General features: G+C 34.8%; 1 protein-coding gene across 1 annotated transcript; it reads left to right on the top strand.

Moving 5' to 3' along the window:
- Positions 1-361: 361 nt before the first annotated feature.
- LOC121267514 (ER lumen protein-retaining receptor A-like) lies at positions 362-5,076 on the top strand. Its single transcript, XM_041171401.1, has 6 exons — positions 362-669; positions 1,285-1,550; positions 2,998-3,113; positions 4,326-4,399; positions 4,481-4,544; positions 4,632-5,076. The coding sequence occupies exons 1-6, from the start codon at positions 579-581 to the stop codon at positions 4,666-4,668; spliced, it is 648 nt and encodes a 215-aa protein (XP_041027335.1). The 5' UTR covers positions 362-578; the 3' UTR covers positions 4,669-5,076.
- Positions 5,077-22,516: the final 17,440 nt, after the last annotated feature.

Below are 22,516 nucleotides of genomic sequence, written 5' to 3' on the forward strand. Positions count from 1 at the left end.
TTGTGTATGGAGTTGGAACTGAAACAAGTCATCTTAGAGGGGGACTCAAGTTAGGTTGTTAATGCTATGAGACAAGTAAGGATCACAATGAGATGCTGAGTTGCTTGGTGGAGGATGCTAAGGCTGTCTTGATGAAAACAAATTGGAAAATTCAACATGTCAAAAGAGAAGCAAATCAGGTGGCACATTACTTGGCTCAAGAAGCAGTCTCATTGGATTGGGAAATGCTTGATATTGATTATGTAATTCCAAACATTTTGTCTCTTGTAATGGCTGATGGCCAACAAATGATGAAATGGAATTCGAATGTTGAGTTCAAAAAAAAAAAAAAAAAAAAAGTCTTGAATTTATTTTGTGTAATAAAAGCTTTATGTCTGTTCTCGTAAAATAACCGCGATGTGTAACATTCCTCCGTCGCGTTTCCGCTTACCACGTCATCTCCTCCCCTCGCTCGCACCTCTTTTACGAAAACCAAAACCCCCGCATTCAATTCCTCGGATTCCTTCTTCAACACCTTCGCTTCTTGTCGCTCGCCAGAAATCTAGGGCACGAATCTTCGTCGCTTGGCCTCTGAAACCATGAACATTTTTAGGTTCGCCGGCGATATGATGCACTTGACCAGCATCCTGGTCCTGCTTCTCAAAATCTACGCAACCAAATCTTGCTCAGGTAAGTTAAATCTCCCCCTTACCTCTTACTTGTATTCATTTCTCTCTTCCCCATTTAGTTCCCGAGAAAACACCAGGATGTTAAATAAACTAAATGGACACAATTTAATTGTTTTTCTTTTATTTGATAATTAACTTATTTTTGATTTCGAGTACTGAATCCATCTTCATTAAGCGACCCTTAAATTTTCTCAGTCCCGTAGGTTGATATATTCTGTGATTGGGCATCTTATTGAACTATTTATCTTAATCTATTCACCTTTTCAGTGAACGAAGGGAGCATTAGTTCCCTCCCCTCCCCCCGTTTTGTTGCTAATAATTAGCATAAAAGGAAAGAAAATGAAAATTGAAGTACTACATTTTTGTAATTTAATTGTTTCCTCTAAAGAAGTAGTGAGACTTCTTCCGATAGCTAGTTGATGAGTTTCAGTGAAGTGATATTTCATACGGTTGACTTAGGGAAAACTTTTAAGAATCGAAGATTTCTATTTGTTATTGCACCTTTTGTTTTGTCTGGAAAAGAACGAAGAAATAGTCTAAGTGTGATCACGGTTATGATTGATTAAAGTAACTTGGTTACGCTGGTATTAGTTGATAATTTGGTATATCATATCAGGGATTTCGCTTAAGACTCAGGAACTTTATGCGATGGTGTTTCTGGCACGGTACTTGGACCTGTTCACGGACTTTATCTCTGTCTATAACACCATTATGAAGCTCGTGTTTATAGTGAGCTCTACGGCCATTGTGTGGTGCATGAAGAGGAACCGGGTGGTGAGGCGTTCATATGATAAACAGCTTGACACATTTCGCCATTACTTTCTCCTTGCTGCAAGCTTTGCTTTGGCGCTTCTTGTGAATGAGAAGTTTACGTTTCAAGAGGTGGTTCATTGTCAACTTTAATTAGTCATCCTGAGATATTTTATACTTGGTGGATAATGTCTGTGGTTTTTGAAGAGATAGGATAATGCCCATTCCAAATTCCTGGAATAATTTTCTTCTAGCTTAATGAATATTTTACTTTTACACAGAATGGTCTGATTATAATGATGGCTATTTGGACCTGTTCTCTTCTAGGCTTTCTCTTGTATTACTTCCCTTGTCAATGAGTAGTGAGCTTTTGTGCTTTTAACAAGTACTTGTAAGAAAATAGAATGGATAGTACCCATCCAATTTTTGTTAATATTTACTTTCTATTAGTTTCACAAGCCTTTCGATGTTCTGCAGGCAGTAGAGAGTAGGAAGGATATTAATATTAGGTTAACTGTTGAAAGAATTTTGCAGATGAGAGTTTGGAAGTATCATGTTCATTACAATTTTCCTCAATAAATGAGTGGTATATGGCGTGGAGGTAATTTATGAAAGTTTTTCTTTGCGTTCAAGTACAGTGGATCTCGCTTTTGGCTTTGGAGTGGCCTTTGCTATGAGAACTCTATTACATGGAGATGGAGAAATTTCATTATATGAGAGAGTTCTTTTCCTTTTATTTTCTTAGCATAAAGCTCTAACTTCTGGATTTAGGAGTTTTTTTAAATGTGTTTACTACTACTTTTCACCTGACCTGTTTCCTTGTGTTTAGTTAAATAACTAGACTTTGCAAATTGAGCCTTGGGAGTTGTTACCAATTCATTGTTTTGCTACTGTACGAACAGGTCTGGGTTCATTGGCCATTTCATAGCGAATCCTATTTTTAGTTTTATCTTTAAGACCGCATCCAAGGTGGTGGTTAAGGGCCATAATCTGTCCTGTGTCATTTTGATGCTTTTGTCTATAGGGTTTTCTATAGATTCATACCTAATATTCAGCTTTGTCCTTAATATACTTTTTGAGACTGTAAGTTTGCTTGATTGTGCTTCTGATATTTCATATCACAAAATATGTTGAACTATTAACTTGTACAAAAATCAATGATGTATGGAATGCAGTCTATAAATATGCCATTCATTTACTCAATAGTTGCACTTTGCCATTTTATTGTAAGTAATAAAAAATATTTTGGAAGAGCGCTAGTTGCAATTCCATAATATGATGAAACTGGCGTCAGTTGCAGTTTTGCCAGTTGTATTAGTTAATATGTTGAAATATTAACTTGTAAAAAAATCTTGTGGAAAAACCTTGTACAAATAATTAAAAACTCGTACAAAAATCAGTGATGTATGGAATGCAGTCTATAATTGCCAAACATTTACTCAATGTGACCGAAAACCATGTATAGTTGCACTTTTTCCTTTTTCTTATAAGTAATAAAAAATATTATGGAAGAGCACCAATTGCAAAAAATGGAAAAAGTAACATGATCTGTTACTAACATTGTTGTACCTTTTTATAGATCTTCTGGGCATTTTCAATATACTTGGAGGCAGTTGCAATTCTTCCCCAGTTAGTTTTACTACAGCGAAGTGGAAATGTAGACAATTTAACTGGGCAATATGTTTTCTTTCTTGGGTATGTGTATTTCTTTACTACTGCCCTCTCAGGAATTATCCATATTGTATGTTTATAAAGTTTTTCTTTCATTTGTCTGCCTATCATTTTGTGTTATTGAATTCATTTCTCATTTAAGATTTTGCTTCCTACTTGTGTTGTCATGTAATAGTTATATTGTTTGTAAACTTACTCTAATTGAGCATTGTGAGGGTGTAGAGATGTGTGTAAATGAAAATCTTTGGATGTAACGGTCGTGGGATAAGATATAGAATTGCACTTTTAAAGTTTCATTTTATATGGTATTTTTGGTTGTATGTATTGGCCTTATGGATTTGCAACTTAAATGCAACATGATGTGTCTGGTTTGTATTGTATAAATACTTTTATGTTATTCTATAGTTTTCTGTTAACATCCTTCTTTACTGAAAGGAGTAAATGTCTGTGTTTCCTTTCTTTTTTGTTTTTGTGTGCTTGTTTGTGTTTTCATGGGCGTTATATTGGTAAACAAGTTATTCATGAAAAGGATACACCTCGCACATCCATCATAGCAATTCTGTAAATATTGAAATTATATGTGGGCGTTTTGTGCCCCCATGTAAAACGGTATAATGCATAATATATAGTTATTTTGGTTGATACGAATTCTGAACCCCTTCAGAGAGACACATCTCTCTGTGTGCGCAAGCACGCGGTTGTGTAATACACTATACACAAACGCACACATAATAAATACATAACCTTAATTTGTTTTTGGTCCTTACCTTTCTTTTAAACTTTTTGATTTTCCTCCATGAATTGGGTGCCATAGATAGCTTTGTGTACTCATGAATGATAAATTTAATCTGTATGATTTGGTGTCACCGATACCCTTCACTCTCCCAACCCATTTCTACACGGTGTGACAAGGGTAAGCGTCTTTTGGATACTCCAATCCTGTGGAAAACCTTTGGAGCGGAACTCTTGAAACTTAGATACATACCCTAGTTTGTAAAACTTAGATCAGAATAGCATGCAGCTTTGTGCAAGAGTATGACTTGTTATTACTGTATTTGCTTCCCCTTGAAGCAATTAACAGTGCCTGCCTGTTTTCTTTTCCTTGTTTTCTATTGCAATTAACAGCATTTGTGTCTGCATCATGGTGGTTCATATAAGCAAGTAAAGATATTGGTTGCGTGCATGTTAATTCAATTCATGGCAGGAGTACTGAAGGTCCATATCTTCATTTTGCAGGGCATATCGTGCATTTTACATCCTTAACTGGATATATCGCTACTTCACAGAGACACACTTCAGTCGATGGATAGGTAAGCAATGGATAGGTAAGAGTTTGTCTTGTGTTCTGCTGCCTGTGACTATACTTAAAAGATTCTTTCTAAATTTTGCAGCTTGCATCTCTGGTCTTGTTCAGACAGCTTTGTATGCAGACTTCTTTTACTATTACTATATTAGGTAATGAACTATGACACATTCTTGATGAGGATCCATTCCAACACTTTCTTATTTGATGGATAACGATTAGAATTGTTTGTTTTGCAGCTGGAAAAACAATACAAAACTTAAGTTGCCAGCTTGAGCCAAGAATGTATTTTTTGAAATCTTGAAGCTTGTTTTACCAAATCATTCTTAGTTTTCACTCAGCAATCAGCACTGTTGGTAAAAAATGAGCCATAGTATGATACTTGGGCTGGAAGGAGGGATAGAGGCTTCTTGTTATAATTAAGATGACAAACCCGTGCCGACGGGTGAAAATTTATCTGGTTTTAGGTTGAATACCCCTGCAATTGGCAATTTTAGATTGGATTGAGCGCTCCATGTTCTAGTCTGGTGATATAGTTTTGAAATGTTTTTCCTGCCACTGCTTTTGACTTGAAAAGATTTATTGGAATGACACAATCGCAGAACTGGCTGATATGCTGTACATGGATGTTTATTGCACATGTGTTTTGACCAATTTACCCCATGTAATTGTATGTTTATAGTCCGATGCAGTTAATAAGTCGCCCTAGTATTTTTACCTTTTTTTTTGTTTTGATGAAGTAACATGTATGCTTTCATTTCAACTCTAATCAATCATTGCAGAGTTTATCTTGTAATACAAATGTAAACACATCTAATGTACTATCCTCTATCCAAACAATATCCTTGTTATGTACTATAGATATTTTAGCCAATTCGTGTGCCACCTTATTACCCTCTCTGTATGTATGCTGTAACTTCTAACTTGTTCTGCTAGCAAACACTTCCCTCAAATCTTCAATCAATTGTCCATACCACACCCAGCTATCTTCCTTGTTGTTTACTACATCTATTACCACCAATGCATCTCCTTCAAAAACCACCCTGGAGAAGTTCAATTCTGTGCACAATTCCATTGCATCCCACAATGGATAAATCTCAACTAAAATTGGGTTATTGATTTTCATCTTACTCATACATAAAGAAGCTATCACCTCTCCCTCCCCATCCCTTGTGACTATTCCTGCTCCCATTTTCATATTCTTTGAATTATAGGCTGTATCTTAATTTACCTTCACTTCATTTTCTCCTGGCTCCTTCCATCTAACACCACCTCGAGAAGATTCAGTTGCTGTATGATTAGGGCTGTAAATGAACCAGTCTGTTCGATAGCCCGTTTGATACTCGCTCGGTTAAACTCGAATCGAACTTGACTCGTGAAAAAAAAAGCTCATTCGGGAAAGTAGATACCCGCTAGATTTGTAAATGACATATACTCGAAAAAACTCGACTCGACTCAGCTAAGGCTCGTTAGGGCCCGCTCGTTTATGCTCGAGTTGACTCGTTAGCTTGACTCAATTAAACTCATTCATATATTGATAAATATATACATATACCTATGTATATATACATATATATATATATATATATATAATAGCTAATCATATAAGCATATCACTTTTATAATTAAACATATAATATGTAATTTAATTACTTATGTCTATATAATGAATATACTTCATATGTATATTTTATAATTTGTATAATAATTAGTCGATAAAATTTAATAATTTCATATACTAATATGTGAGAACCATTTATGAATATATATATGCTATTATATTAAGTGTATATATTAATAATTTATGTATGCATATAATATATTATTTTTTGGATAAATATAAACTAGTTAGATATTAATTATTTATAAATTTTTTTAAATTTTATAACTCAATAGAGGTCTACTTGTTAATTGTATAAATTCAATATTAGATCTTTTATTTTTTTTAATTTATTAATTATTAAATCTTATTCAAAAAATAAAAAAATAAACAATTCGAGCTTGAGCTCGAGCTCGGCTTGACTCGAACTCGTTTGTGGGACAAGCTCGAGCTCGAGTTCGAGTTGAGAGTTTAGCTTATCGAGTCGAGCTCGAACAAAGAATAAAAAAAAATCTCGAACTCAGGTTCGAGCTCAAGCTCGAGTATTTTGAGTCGAGTCGAGCTCGGCAAGCCAAAGCTCAGCTCGGCTCGGCTCGATTATGGCCCTATATGATACACCAATCTCTCCTTCTGTACCATTTGATATTCATTCAAGATCTTCCAAGGCTTTTTCAATGACTCTTCTCGGATTTAAGAAATTATCTCCAAAGATTACCCTATTTCTCCTCAACCACATATTTCTCATTATCACTGTCTGTCACTTTCTCTAATTCCTTTAGTTTCAATTTCTACACTAACAACTTCCAGATTGAGAAAAACTCCATTTCATTGCTGTTCCATTTTTGGACAGGATTGGAGTATTCTGCCCACACATGTATTGCAGCACCATAGCTCCAAAGTGAGTGACAAACTGATTCCAGTTCTCTATTGCAAATGGGGCATAATGGATTTTCTACTATCTTCCTTTTGGTCAGATTCTCTTTTGTAGGAAGGCAATTGTTGACAGCTTTCCACATATAATTCCTGACCACTGTAGGGACAGTCAACTTCCATACCTCCTTCTATATTGAGCCTTCACTAGAGGTACTAAAGGATTCTCCTTTATCTCCTCTCCTCTTTATATTCATATCTAGGTGATGTGCACTCTTTACTAAAAAGTTACATGTTTTTGTAAAACTTCATATTTGTTTATCACTCAATCCTAGCTTACTCGGAGGGATTTTATAAATAACGTCTGCTTCTTCTTTCCCCAACACTTTCTCAATAAGATATTCCTTCCACACTCCTCTAGCAGCATTAATAAATTCCACCACCCTTGAACTTCTGTTGAATCTCTTTAAAGGAGCTTGTACCAATTGCCGAGAGGAAAGTGAAGACACCCATCTATCATCCCATATTTTAATCTCTTATCCATTTTCTATTTTCTACACTAACCCCTCTTTAACATCTTTAAAGCACTCTATAAACTTCTCCACATCATAGAAGGGCAGCTGCCTAGTTTTGAAGAGAGCAAATCCTACTTCTTAAAGTATTTTTTTTTTTTAAAATCCTTTCGGATAAGGAGTTGGGATTGGTCAAAGCCCTCCAACACTACTTTGCAAGCATGGCTCCGTTGAAACTGTCTACATCTCGGAATCCCATCCCTCACATTTCTTTTGATGCTCCGATCTTTTCCCAACTTTTCCATTGTATTTTCTTCTCATTTTGCTTCTGCTCCCACCAAAATCTAGCCATTAGTGCAGAAATCTCATTACACAGCTTCTTTGGCAATTGAAAAACACTCATGTGATAGGTGAGGATTGCTTGGACTGCAGCCTTTCAATAACACCTCCTTTCCAGCTTGGGACAAAATCTAGTTCTTCCAATTATTTAATTTTTGCCACACCTTCTCCTTTATTCCTCTAAAGACATTATATTTGGACCTCTCCACCATAGGGGACAGACCCAAATATCTCTCACAATTTCCACTCAGTCTTGCTCCAACAGCCTCCAATATCTACATTTTAACTTGATTCTTTGTGTTATCACTGAGGAAAATTAAAGTTTTCTGGTTGTTAAAGCATTGACCAAAGGCTTCCTTGTTCATATCCAAGATCTTCTTGATACTCTTCCATTCCTCTATTGAAGCTTTAGAAAAAAGAATCATCTGCAAACATCAGATGATTTACTCTTGTTCCACTTCTAACAACTGTAGCTCCTCTTATATCACCTTTCTTCTCAGCCCAAATTGATTAGACTACTTAGACCCTTAGCATCCAATAGAAATAAGTATGGGGACAAAGGGTATTCCTACCTCAACCCTCTTGAAGGAACAAATTTCTCACCTGGTTTGTCATTCACCAATATTGAGTATGACAGTAGAGACAACTCATAATCAACTCAATCAATTTCTCACAAAAGCCCATCTTCCTCATCACAGCTTCCAAAAACCTTCATTCCACATGGTCATAGGCCTTTAACATGTTTAAATTTAGAGCCATACTTCCTACCTTCCCTCTTTGTCTTTTCTTGATCGAGTGCAGTACCTCATAAGCCACTAATATATTGTTAGAAATTAATCTTCGAAGAATAAAAGCACTCTGCTGTTGTGAGATAATTTCTGACATCACCACCTTAAGTCTATTTGGTACTATTTTGTACATAGCATTGCACAAGCTGATTGGTCTGTATTCACTCACTAGCTTGGGGGCTTTAATTTTAGGAACTAAAGCAATGAAAATATGGTTCATAGATTTCAACACACTTCCACCATGTAGAAAGTTTAGTACTACATTACAAACCTCCTCACCAACTATATACTAGTACTTTCGGAAGAAACAAACTCCAAACCCAAAAGGCATAGGTGACTTAAAGGGACCCATCTGATGAACTACATTCTCAATTTCACCCCTAGTGAAGTCTTTAGTTTGATTCTCATTCATCTTCCTAATAACCCTTGAGTCCACAGACTTTAGACATACTCTAACCATTTCCCTTGAATGTGCACTCGATGATAGAACCTCTTCAAAATGCAATCTGAAAGCCCTTTCTATATCTCTTTGTTCCTTCATAATTATGCATTGTGAATTAGCAACTTGACCAATCCTGTTCTTCCTTCTCCTCTAATTTGTACAAGCATGAAAATACTTAGTGTTTTGATCTCCATGCAGAAGCCAGTTCCTTTAGCCTTTGCCTCCATTTTAAATCTTCTTGTTCCAACAAGAGACCCAACTCCCCTTTTAACTTCTTCACTTCCTCACTATTCAACCCTTCTTATTCTTCCTGCAACTACTTTAGTCTATCAGTTTTCCTTCTTAACTCACCATCACAGTCTTTGGTCTTCTGTCTAATCCACCTAGTTAGTGTAGCACCATAATTTCTCAGTGAACTCTGTATTTTCTCCATAAGGTCAGTTCTTCCCTTGACATTGACCCATTCCTTCGATACAACCTCCTCACAATCCTTGTCTTTGATCTAGTAGGCTTCAAATCTAAACAACTTCATTCTACCCTCACACCTGGTATGAGTTGTATGCATATTCAACATGAGAGACTTATGGTCTGAGCATTTTGCAAGTAATACCTCCACCCAAACCTCCTTAAAAACATCTCCCCAGCTATTTTTTGCTAGGCATATGTCCAGTCTCTCTTTTGTAAAAGTGTCAACTGAGTATACATTACACCATGTGAATCTATCTCCTCTATATCTCAAATCACACAAACCATTTATTTCCACGGCTTCTCTGAAATTACACATTTGATTTTCCCCCCTTTGCTTACCTCCAAATTTCTCTGATTGGCCTAAAGATTTCATTGAAATCCCCTACTACATACCAAGGAACTTGTTTTGATGGGTTCAACCTTCCCAAAGATCCCATGATAGTCTTCTTTTTGCAGTCTCAGGGTATCCATAAAACCCCGTGAAAAGCCACTTATGTTTAGTATCTTCTTCCACAACCCAGGCACTAACATGCTATCGAGAGTAATTTTGTATTTCCACAACCACATCTTCCTTCCACAACATGGCTACACCACCATTTCTCCCTATAGGATCAATCACAAAGCTTCTGTCATATCTCAATCTTCTTCTCACCCATCCATATTTTTTGTAACTAACAATGTTTCTATAAGAAACATATGTCTGTGCTTCTTATCCTTAGCTATAGAACAAAGGTCCTGAATTGTCTAAGGGTTCTCAATCCCTTGACAGTTTCAACTCATGATGATCATTGGGTTAGCCGGGGCTGCCTAATAACCTCTGCCTCTACATTGACAAACTCATTCTCTCCCAGCCCCTTCAAACTTTTCAACTTTGTTGTCTTTTTTATCCCAGATTTTCAACTCATTTGTATTCTCTACATTTTTTTAGCACTGATTGTGATCACTCACATCTTTTTTTTTTTCTTGGTTCTTTCTCTTCCATCTTCCCTTCATATTTTGTTTTCTCATATCACCACTTGTTAATCCTGTATTGCAACCACCAGATACAACCATTAGTTGTCCCACAGTTCCTTCATCCTCTTCAATCAGTATACCTTCTTCTAGACCTGCTCCTCTTTCTCCCTTTCCCCTCTCCTTACCCCTTCATTTCCCTGCTTCTTACTCTCATCATCCTTTTTTTCTTTTCCCACCCCTCCCTCCTCCCTCTTATCACTCCCCCCTTCCATATCACATTGTTGCCACTCTCCACTCCCCTCTCTTGTGTTACTATCTTCCCTTCCCTTCGTACTCCCCATATAATACCCCCAATAACTTACATTAGCTCTCAACTAGGGACCAAATTGACTATCCCTCTCACCACCATGATCATGTTTCATACCTGCTTCAACACATCCCTGCTCCCTATGAATAATGCATCCACACTTGAATAATGCTTCCCTTCCCTTCTCATTGGTAAATGGTACCCATAATTTCTGCTCATCTAGCATTATCGTTCTCCCTCTAGCCATCGCTTTCCTAGATCCATATCAATTTTAACCTGCAAGTAATTTCCCCAACTAACATCATCCTCAGGGGCGTCAACTTCCAGACCCTTACCCAGTGAGTTTCCAATCTGTACCCCTGTTTGATATGTCATGCAAGCTAATAGCAGATTGTGCATTTGCACCCACAATGATGCATAGTCAAAGTTTATGTGATTTGGTTGGGTCACACCATCAAATGGTTTTAGTACAAACATCTGATTATCAAATAACCAAGGAAAACCTTCCAAGACTCTAAACTTATCTCTCGGATTGGAGAAAGTGACAATAAAAGTATTCAGACGAATTTATGTGAAAGTAGGAGGTTTAATTACTTTCCAAATTTTGACCATGGTTGATCGAACTACCTCCTTTCCCTTCGTCTAATTTGAGCACACCTTCCCAATCAGACTACATTCTCCCCTGTTCTTAATTTTCTTAAGAGTTACCCAGCTTAATGTTAATGATTGAGTGTTCTTCTTCATTTAGACTCAATTTCTCCCAAATCCCTTCTAGATCCTCCATCCTCCTCCACTGCATCACTCACGTGGTTAGTATCTTCTCCTCCTTTCGCGCCTTTAGGAGGTTAGAGAAAGAGAAACTATCATCATTTAGTGTTTTTACTTTTTGTGTGATGCTTACAATTGCTTCTTGGGGAGATGAACTAACTTCTAGGCTATTGTTTTCTTATGTTAGATGGATTCTTTTTAATTATTATATAAACTTTGGAAATTAAACTTAGAGATGTTTTGGTGCTGATTGGGGAGAACTTTCTACCCAAATTGTCAAATGGATTTGATGGACAAATTTGTAAGACCCAGCTCACTGCCATCCATGCACATGATTCACGGTTCCATAAACTGTCGCACGGGTTCACGCCTTCGTCACTTATGTTCACGTTCTTATTTTCCATTTTCATGCATGTACGTGTATCTTTTTCCTCTAGGTTTTATCTTTTTACTATTTTTTATCTTATATATATGTTAAACATCTTCAACCCTAGACTAAGCGCCGCTCGTTCTCCTCTTTACTGAAGGCCAAACCGAGACCTCCTTTCCTATGCTAGCAAGAATTCTTGTCTGCAATCACAGCTTCTAATACCCACTGTACCACCCTAAGCCGTTCGGTCATCACCCTCCACGGTGAACTCAGTCCAAACCACACCACCGTGCCCAGCCACACGGAATTGCCACCCAAAGCCCGTAGCCTCGGTTGCAAAGCCTCGAAATACTCTGTTTTAGTTGTAAAAAATAGAGTAGCGTCCAAGCCGCTGCAGTCACCCTCCATCGAGAGCTCCACAATGTTGTGCCCCCACAGAAACTGCCGGCGGGGACTTCCCTTCACCCCCGCCGCACGCCGCCTCAGTCCCTCGGTAAGCCACATACACTCCCTCGCCATATCTCCCCCTCCACCTCTTCTCCCACTTTTGCTCTCTCTCTCTCTCTCGGTTTCAGCTCTATCTCTCTCTCTCTCCCCGTGCGACGCCGTCGAGGGCATCACCACCACCTCAGCCCAGCCTCCGTCGCACTCTCACGGTGCCACTGCCTCGGTTGGTCGTGGGTGAGTTTTTGTCGCAACTCCCGTTTGAGCCCTTGCAAGTTGTTTTTGGTAGTTGTGGTTAATTGTTTAAAAAGGGAAACAGATAACAGATATATATATATATATATATATATATATCGGTCAACCCAGCGGAAAGAAGAGTGTGTTTTGGGTGTTGACCTTTCTACTTTTTTTTTAAAGGCATACTTTAATTTTCTGGAGAGGTCGTGAATGAACTACAAGACTTATACCGATAGGCTCAGTTTTATTTTTATTTGTGTTTAAATCTAGTGAGTTATTTATTAGTAGTCTAGACTTAAGAGTTATTTGATATTCATCATTTTGATAAACCCGTCTATTTTTATTAGATGTGATTTTCATTATGTTTGATAAACTATTTTAGTAATCTTATTGGATTGAGATTTATTTTTTTTAGCAAGCTAAAATTTCACTGTTATAGATATGAGTAGTTGGACTCGAATTCTTTTTTTATCTAGTAGGAGATTTTATAGTTACACTTCAATAGTAAGTAAGTTAGATTTTTTTTTTTTTTTATTGTTTAGTCGAGGTATTAAAGGGACATCGACGATTTTAGAAAGCGATGATACATTCTAAGGTAATGAGAATTTTAAGTTTTGAGGAATTAAAATAAGTTATTCTTGAAGCTTAGGCTTAAATATTGAAATACATGTTCAATTGAAATTTACGGGAATTACGTGAATACCTTATAGGTGACGATCAATAATTGTTCGGCATTGGGAGAAAATTTTTGAAAAAAGCTAAGAAGTCCAGGTAAGCGGGGTTTCTATGCTAGATTTGCATAAAAAGAAATGAATTGAGATTGGTTTGTAAGAATGTGCATGTTGTTTTTAAAAAGAAAAAGTGAAAAACAATCTCAGTATATGTTTTGCATTCATTCATGAGATACGTATGAAAGAGAAAAGAAATGTTTTTGACATGAAATGTGTAGATATGAGCAATATTTGACAAATTTCTGAAATATGTAAAAGAGCGAATATGATATCATTGAGATTTTTATGCATGTGGTATGAAATGATTTGGATCTGTTTTTTATCAAATGGAAATGATATGAATATGTTTCGCACGTATTTTGATATGATATGGATATGATATGGATATGATAAAATTTTAGCATACTTATCTGTTCTAAATATGGTTCTGATATGATGATACTGGTTCACGTGATATGGTTAGTACCAACATGATATGATATGATATGAGTGTATCCATTTTGGAAACAAATGGTCTTTTACGTGTTCTTTCCTGTGTGCATACTCGGGGCTCCGAGATTGAAAAAGAGGAAGTTTCACAACATGATAATGTCTGGTTTGGCCACCGGGGATAACATAACCCTACCACGGGGGTTAAACATGGTATATGACATGATATGGCATGATATGATATAATAAGATGAAGATGTGCAGTTACGTTATGTCAAAGCAGTTTTTGAATATGAATTTGGTTTATGAGTATGAAAATATTTTAAAAGTCGCTCTGATTTTTCCTGATAATACATTTTGAGATGTGCATATGAAAAGGAAATGATTTACTTCTGCATACTAAACTTTCTAAAATTGGCTCATGTTTACATTTTAGTATATGTTCTCTGCTTACTGAGTTGTGGATAAGTCACCCTCTTATCTTCATATATTTTCAAATGACATTGATTACCCAGCCGAGAGTCAGGAATAGAAATTGAAGCTTGGCTAGATGTGGATGAAAGGTTGGGTACCTAAGAGTACCATTGTTAGTAGAAAGATTTAACTTGAGTATTTGAAGTACTTTATGTTGTTTGGACCTATTGAGACCTAAAGATGTATCGTTTAATTTCGTTGAGGTTATTGAGAGATTGTAGACCCTCCTTTGGTTTATATTTTTGTAATGATGACTTATGGAGTTTGTATTATGGTTATTTGGAAGATATGAGTTTGTGTGCTAATCATGAAGTCCTTGGAGTTTTAAGTGCTTGGAGAGACAGGTTTGTAAATGACAGGTAGTAATTCTCTGACCCTTCCGGGTATGGGGCTTTACAAAATCTCTATTAAATGCAGTCTTTGTTTTTTTCCCGGGAAAATAAAAGAAGGCAGGAAAAGAATTCTATTTGGCAACATATTTGTTATTAAGTATTCTTAATATTTTAGATATTGTCAAATATTTTCTTTCTAAACATCATTCAAACAAAAAATACTTTTTAATTTTGAATCTTTATTTTTTTATTTAATCATTATAATTTTTTTAAACTCCCAAACAAAACACAAAAAATAATGTTATTTTTTCAAATTTTAAAATAAAAATAATATTAAAAAAATATATTCAAAAATTTTTTTAACTTTATAATATTTTTATTTAATTTTTTTCTCATTTTTTAAAATCCAATAAAACATTTTAAATCAAACCATTTCACTATTATTCACAGATATACTGAAATATTTTTAAGTATCCAAACAAGCCTTCAGTTGTTGTCTCATTACAATTGCTGAACTTAGAGGTGCTCTTTCTGGAGTGTCAGTTGCAAATGGAAGAACCCGAGTCACACATTTATTCTTGAAAAATGATAAACATAAATTTGTTCACAACTATTTTACCACATACTTTAGAAGGATTTTTATATAAAATTGATATTATTTTTTAATGAAGTGTTACAATTAGATTAGTTGATTTAAAATGAATTATAAAATATTTCTAATATAGAAATTCAATTTTTTCAAATTTTAAAATAAAAATAGTATTAAAAAATTATATTTAAACAATATTTAAACTTCATAATATTTTTATTCAATTTTTTCTCTCTACTTTCTCAACATCGGCTAATAAACATTTTAACTCAAACTATTTTACTACTATTAATAAATTTCTTATCTCATATCATTTTCTAAACATCCCCTAAGTAACTAGAGGTAGAAGTTTTGGTCTTGGGCTGGGAAAGAGCTTAGGATGCCAGTGGGATAAGCAAGAAGAGAAAATGATAGAGTTACTACACTCTTACTACTCATTTACTATTCATTTTATATTTGATTTTTTTATTAATTTTTTATTTTACTTAATGGTTAAGGAAGTGACTATTAATAAAATTATATATTTTTTTAATTTTTTTAATAGTTAAGGATGTTAAAAAAATACTTAAAAAAATGATAGAAAAATAAAAAACTTGAAATAAACTATGAGTAGTAAATGGGTAGTAATAGAGTAGTAACCCTATCACTACCCACTAAGGAGAAGAATGCTAACAAAAAAGTTAGGGCTTTCAGATTGTGATGATTAGAAAAAGACTTGAGTTGTTTGTGAAGTTTCTGAAACCCTTTTGTGTTGCAACTTTTCGTTTTTCATGAAGTAATTATATCACATAATATTGTAGTTATTTTTCTGATATGAAGTTAGTTACAATTGAATATGCCAGTGTGAGGAGGAGGTATATGTTGAGAACAATGGAAAGCATGAATGGAAGCTTTGAAAAAGTAATTTTGAAAACATGAAGCTGCTAGTCATGGGTGAAGCCGTGAAGTGTAATATTTAATTAATTATGGGTGAAATGCACAGTTAGGATGCAAATTCAGGATTTCTGTCATGATATAATAGAAAATCATTATTTATCTTAAAAGTTTAAATATATATAGGCAATTGTCAGACAATTGTTGTGTTTCTTTTTTAATAATCGAGAAAACATCACGTTTTCATTCCAAGCTTTATCCTATGGTAGTTGGAATATTAAAATTTATATGGAATGGAACTAATTAATTATGAAATCTATGTTCTTTTTTTTTTTTCCTTGTATAGGAAATTCTATTAGATCTCGTTTGGATAGTGAGAATAGATGAAATATTTTATAAATAGTAGTAAAATAGTTTGTAAATAATAGTAGACTAATTTGAATTAAGATGTTTTATAGAATTTTGGGAAAGAATGGAGAAAAAGTTGAATAAAAATATTATAAAGTTAAAATATTGTTAGAATATAATTTTTTCATATAATTTTTTATTTTGGAATTTGAAAAAGTTGAATTATTTTTTGTGTTTTGTTTAGAAGTTTGGAAAAGTTATAATTATTATGTAATGATTAGATGAAAAAATTGAAAATTGAAAATTGTGATGATGCTACACCCACCAAGGGGAGCCACTGAAATTGGTCATTGAATGTGCAATTTTTTTTTTCAAACATTTTTTTAAACCCCTTAAACATTTAAAAAAACTCACAAACTCATCAAAAAATATTTTCTTAACTTTTAAGTAAAAAAGAAAGAAGCAATTTGGTAGAAAATGTCAATGGATATTGTCAGTGGGAGTAGAGTTTTCTTTGAAATTGAAAATGTTTATTTTTGTAGTGTTTGGATATTAAGATTAGATGGAATGAGATGAGATGAATGAGATGGGAGGATCTTGCTATCCAAACGAGTCTTTAGTGTTTTTAAGTCAATGGCAGCTTTAGAGGTAAGCAAAAATTCGAAAATCTGACTTCGAATCGGATTTTGCTTCGGCTTCGCTCTAACTCCATCCAAACGGAGTTAGATTTCTTTTCAACTTTTGAGTCAGAGTCGAATGTGTCGCTGGACCGACTCCGACTCTGATTTGATCAAACTCCAACTTTATGCTTCAACTCCGACTTTACCCCTCGACTCTGCTATTGTACATATGTTATAAAAATATGTATTTATTTATATATTTATCATGTACTAGTATAGTTATATAGTTATATAACTATAAATTATATAGTTAAATTAAAAAAATGTACTACTATAAGCTAATTATTATAAAATAATATACTTATACTATAATATAAATAGACTAATGATAATTTAGTATATGTAAACATCATAGTATTACTACCATACATAATCAAGTATAAAAATAAGTTAGACACTAGTATTTAAATAAGTTTAGTATAATAAGTTAATAACACAGATACTAATTTATTAAAGTATAATAACATGTAATTAGACTATAAAAATTCTAGTATATAATTAAGTTAGAAATAAGTTAAACATTAGTATAATAATATGCAATACTAATATATAATTAAACGCTATACTATATGTCTAGTTGGGAGGAGAAGTACGTACTTTCTTCCCAATAATATAATGCGTAGGCAACTCTATGATGCGGTGTTTATGTTCATCATCATGTCATGCATGATCATGAATTGATGTTTTTGTTTTGCATATCTGTACTGGAAGAATGCTCTACATAATTAGAGTATTTTATTCATGTGTGGATTAATTCTTTATATTTCAACTATTGTTTATTTTCAAATTCAGTAGTAATACACAATAATTCGAGGTTTTACAACTGCCATTGCACTTGAAGAACTCAAGTCCCATTATACACTAATAATGGGACAAAAGCTTTAGAGTTCAAGCTGTGCAGAGGATTCACAACTGCTGCGTATAAATCTATTTGTTACCCCTGTGAAGCTAAGAATTGGACCATAAGGAATACTTACCAGACTGTCTTCTCCAGGCCATCATTGTCTACTGACTTAGGTTGGATCTGTTTGCACAAATATCAAAAAGATTCTAACACAAAAAACTATTATTTTTTGGAGTTGGTGTAAAAAGGTTACCATGCAACCAATCAATGAGTATTGGCAACCACAATGTTTACGACAGGATTTGTTATTTTAATTAACCCAATCGCGTACGCCCAAAAATCAATTTCCTAAAAAATTCGCTAATGACTGAAACACCACTATTTAAAAAAACTGGCTGGGAGTTTGGATGGTTTTGTTCATACTTGAGGAATGACTGCGGTTTGTGGGGACTCCATTAGCTTTGTAAAATTTGTCAATGCAAACTACAATATTTTCCACTACCTTGTAGTTAACTCAACTCCTCACTTTTTCTTCCTTGGAATATAAGAGAAATAAGTTTGTCATAAAGAGATGGTATAAAAGTAAGATGGTGTAAACTAATGTGATTTAATGCAGTAGGTGAGATTATAACATTATTTTGATTATAAAATCGATCTAATAGATTATATCTAGCTACATCATTGCACTAGAAATTTTTATATATTCCTCATGTTTAACCCCTATATATTCCTCAAATGCATATCTAATGTGGTTGTTACTCTCTGTTTTCTTCTCTCAATTGTAGATATCTGATCATCTTGTTTATCCTAGATGTTTCATTTATTTTTATGCACTTCTTCTGACCCATTGAAACTTCACACGCCAAACTCTCTCTCTCTCTCTCTCTCTCTCTCTCTCTAAGTTGTGCTCTCATTATCAGTTTATTGTTGCTGTAAACAGACAGGCTAGTGCTCTCATCCATGGAACCTATGCTCCTCCATTAATTCACCCATTTGAAGGCCACTTGGATACTCTGAGAATACCAATTTAAAGCGCATGCAATCATCAATATACCTGTTTACACAATTCAAAGAATGGTAGAAATACTTTGAATTGCTGACCCACCTCACAACTCTCGACCTTGGGTCTTTTCAATGTGTCTTCACTTTCAACCCATAAATAACAATCAATCAACTGCCACCGCCAAATTGGTATTCTCTCACCATATATAGCACTGGAAATATATCTGTTTGTCTGTCTGCAACTGGTTGGCAGACCAAACTAATTCAGCTCTCCCATAGATGCAATAACTATAGTTTCATTAATAATTAGGATCCACTTTCTATATATTTAGGAGAAATCATTTTTGTTCCATCCTTATTAGCTCTCTGTTCTGAGCTAAATTTTCTCAGAACAGAGAGCTTGATTATAGCCATATTCTCATTTTGAAGTCTTACCAAACAACGATATTTGGAGGTTAACTAATAATGTTATATCATTATTGTAGTGATGGACAAAGCTGGATGGCTGAGCCCAATAGACTTCGATCACCTGCTTTCGCTGTAGGTGTTAACAATTTTCTGAAGATGGCACGAACCACGCCAGAGGAAGTGATCGCATTCGGTGTCCATGTTGGATATGTTGTAATAATCTCTTCCAGCCTATATTTACCATAGAGAGTCACTTGTTCATAAATGAGATTAATCTGAACTACACTCAATGGATTTTCCATGGTGAGGAGGAAACTCGAAATTTCAATGTGGACGATGAAGATTTCGATGTTAGTGATGAAGACAAATTCATCGATGATACGGACCATATGTTAGACGACATATGGGCTAGGACAAACGTCGATGTTCCCAAAGCAGCACTCCATTGCCAATTCATTACCAGTGTCATCGTTTGACCAGCTATTAGAGGATGCCTGACGTCCACTGTCGTTCTCTAAACTGTCGTTCATTGTGAAGTTGTTACATATAAAAACTATCAGTGTCTGGTTAATAAAGTCATTTGATATGTTTCTTACCTTGTTGAAGTCTGCCTTTTCGGATGCTGAATTGCCACACTCATAAGAAGATGCTCGTTCATTGGAGCAAGATTTGAGCTTCAAGTACAACAAAATTCATGCATGCCCCAATGACTGCATCTTATTTTGGAAGGAATATTTAGCACTTAATTCATGCCTTATATGTAAGGCCTCGAGGTGGATGTCAACTACAAATAGGATACGAGTGATTCCTCAAAAGGTGTTGTGGCATTTTCCTTTAAAGCCAAGATTACAGTGACTTTTCCTGTCTACAAAGATAGCAGCTGAAATGAGATGACATAAAGAGCAGCGAGTGACAGATGAGAATAATATTCGTCATCTTGCCGACTCTGAGTTTTGGAAGTCATTTGATGAAGCCAATAGTTGGTTTGCGAATGATGCTCGCAATGTTAGGGTTGGTTTGGCAAGTGAAGACTTCAATCCCTTCAACAATATGGCTAAGCCTTACAGCATATGGCCAGTGATCATTGTCTCATATAACTTGCCACCATGGTTATGCATGAAAGACCAATTCTTTATGACATCCCTTAGTATTCCTGGCCCAAAATCACTAGGGAATGAGATTGATGTTTATTTGCAGCCATTGCTCGATGAATTGCTTGAACTTTGAGAACATGTGGTACCTATGTAACAGCCCGCTGAAATTCACTGGTGGAATTTCTATTGACTTTAGAAATCTCGTGAAAACTCTATAAGTTTTTACGAATCAACTAATCGCGCAGGTTTTAGTCTGTCAACATAGTCAATGTTATCACTCACTATAGTGCTAGAAATACGAGTTTAATTATTTGAGATAGTTAAAAGTGTCAAATTGTGTTTTGGTCTACGTCATTAGACTCAGTTGGTTATTTAGAATTTTATGGCGCAATAGCCCATTTTCATAATTCTGGACGAAATGCCTGTTCAAAATTGTGAAATTATTTTTAGGGACACTTCAAGGTTGAATTTCGGTAAACGATTTTTACTATAGGTTAATATGAATATTTATAATTTTTCAGTACTAAATTTATTATGCATTTATTCTGAGTGAATAATAACTTCGATAAGCACACCAAGTGAAGTGTTTTCAAAATCACAGTGTAGAATGTCCAAATTAGGTTAGAGAAGTTTTATTTGGACACTTGACAAGATCTTAGCCACACATAGTGAATAGTATTAGACACTTGGCACCATGAGGAACCATTAGAAAGATTTGTGAAGGAAATCAAGGTGTGAGATCATGCCATCTTAGCAAAACTTTGTTTTATCTGATTAACCAAATTTTGCTAGACCAAAGAGGGTTTTAATCCTAGCGAAACCTTAAATGGTTGGAATCTAATTGAAACCCCAAAAGCTTGGTTGAAACTGAAACCCTAAACGGTTTCCCAAACCCTAAAGTTGGCCTCCAAACCCTTTTTAATCCGATTTCTAGCATGTATTTAATCACTTGATTAAATCACTTTTGCATTCTATTAATTAATCAAACCCTTGTTATGACATCATTACCCAACCTTTTAAACCTTGAAAATTTGATTAGGCCAAGAAAAATTGGATTTGGACTTGATAACATCTCAAACCCTAACTAAACCCCATTTAAACTCCAATTGAAGCCCACTTGGTTGAGGTCCACCAAAGCCCACGAATTTGGCCACCTTGGCAAAGATTCTTTAAGAAGGTTCCTCCCTCACATGGTATACCATTCACTGCCATTGGCTACACCCAATAGTGCCTTGATGTGAAGGAGAGATCCACCCCATTAACCTCAATATCTCACAGCTGCTGCAGACAGTCCTTGCCCCTCACTATTCTCCACTTTATGTCAAATAACCACTTCCAATCAAGGGTCATTCAAGCCCATAAATTCGCCCTGCAGAAGTCTAAAGTCGTACAAGACACATTTCACTCTCTTTTATTACTTCTTCACCCCGTTCTTGGATGAAACTCAAAAGAGCTATCTCAGGTAGATTCCTGGATCTTTTTGCATGGAGATCTTAGACCCTTTTTAAGTATTTTCTCACAATGCCTCATTCACAAAAGTGATTCTTCTTTGAGTTTAGTTTCTGTGGATATCTTATTAGTCTCATTTCATGCTCATTTGGTCTGTAAAAAGTATTTTTAACCATGGAAAGGTCATTCTAGGCGTGAAAATGGAGAGTATGTTATGTTTTGAAATTTTTGAGCAAACTAATGGACATATCTTGGTTCAAAAATTTTATGGAGTGTTTTTAGCATGTGTTTATGAATTTTTATTGAGGTTTTGTTGCATGAATAAAGCTTTTGATGATAAATTTTCTTAGATTTAGAAAGTTGAAAACTGAAAGTGGAAAAACAGTTTTTGTTTTATGAAAGTTGGAATATTTAGTGGTCTAATCTTTTCCAAAGGCTTTGATATTTTTATGTGATGATTCTAAGCCTCTTATATACATTTTAGAATGTTATTTTGAAGATATTTAGTATTAGTTTTAAATATATGATTTTTCTATGCAAGAGGATTTCGGTTAGGCCTAAGATTTGATTTTTTTTTTGGATTAGATCCATGTTTTATTGAGTTTTAGCCATATGATTTTAAGTTTGATGGTTGGATCTTCTTTAGGACACATTTTTAAACCATGTGATGTTTTAGTTGAAGATCACATATCTTTAAGTCATGGAGCAAGAGATTGATGAAAGTTAGTTGAGAGAAAAGTTTCTGTTTTGGACTAGGTGTAAAACCAAAAAC

The sequence above is a fragment of the Juglans microcarpa x Juglans regia genome, chromosome 5S, assembly GCF_004785595.1.
Source record: "Juglans microcarpa x Juglans regia isolate MS1-56 chromosome 5S, Jm3101_v1.0, whole genome shotgun sequence".
Lineage (NCBI taxonomy): Eukaryota > Viridiplantae > Streptophyta > Magnoliopsida > Fagales > Juglandaceae > Juglans > Juglans microcarpa x Juglans regia.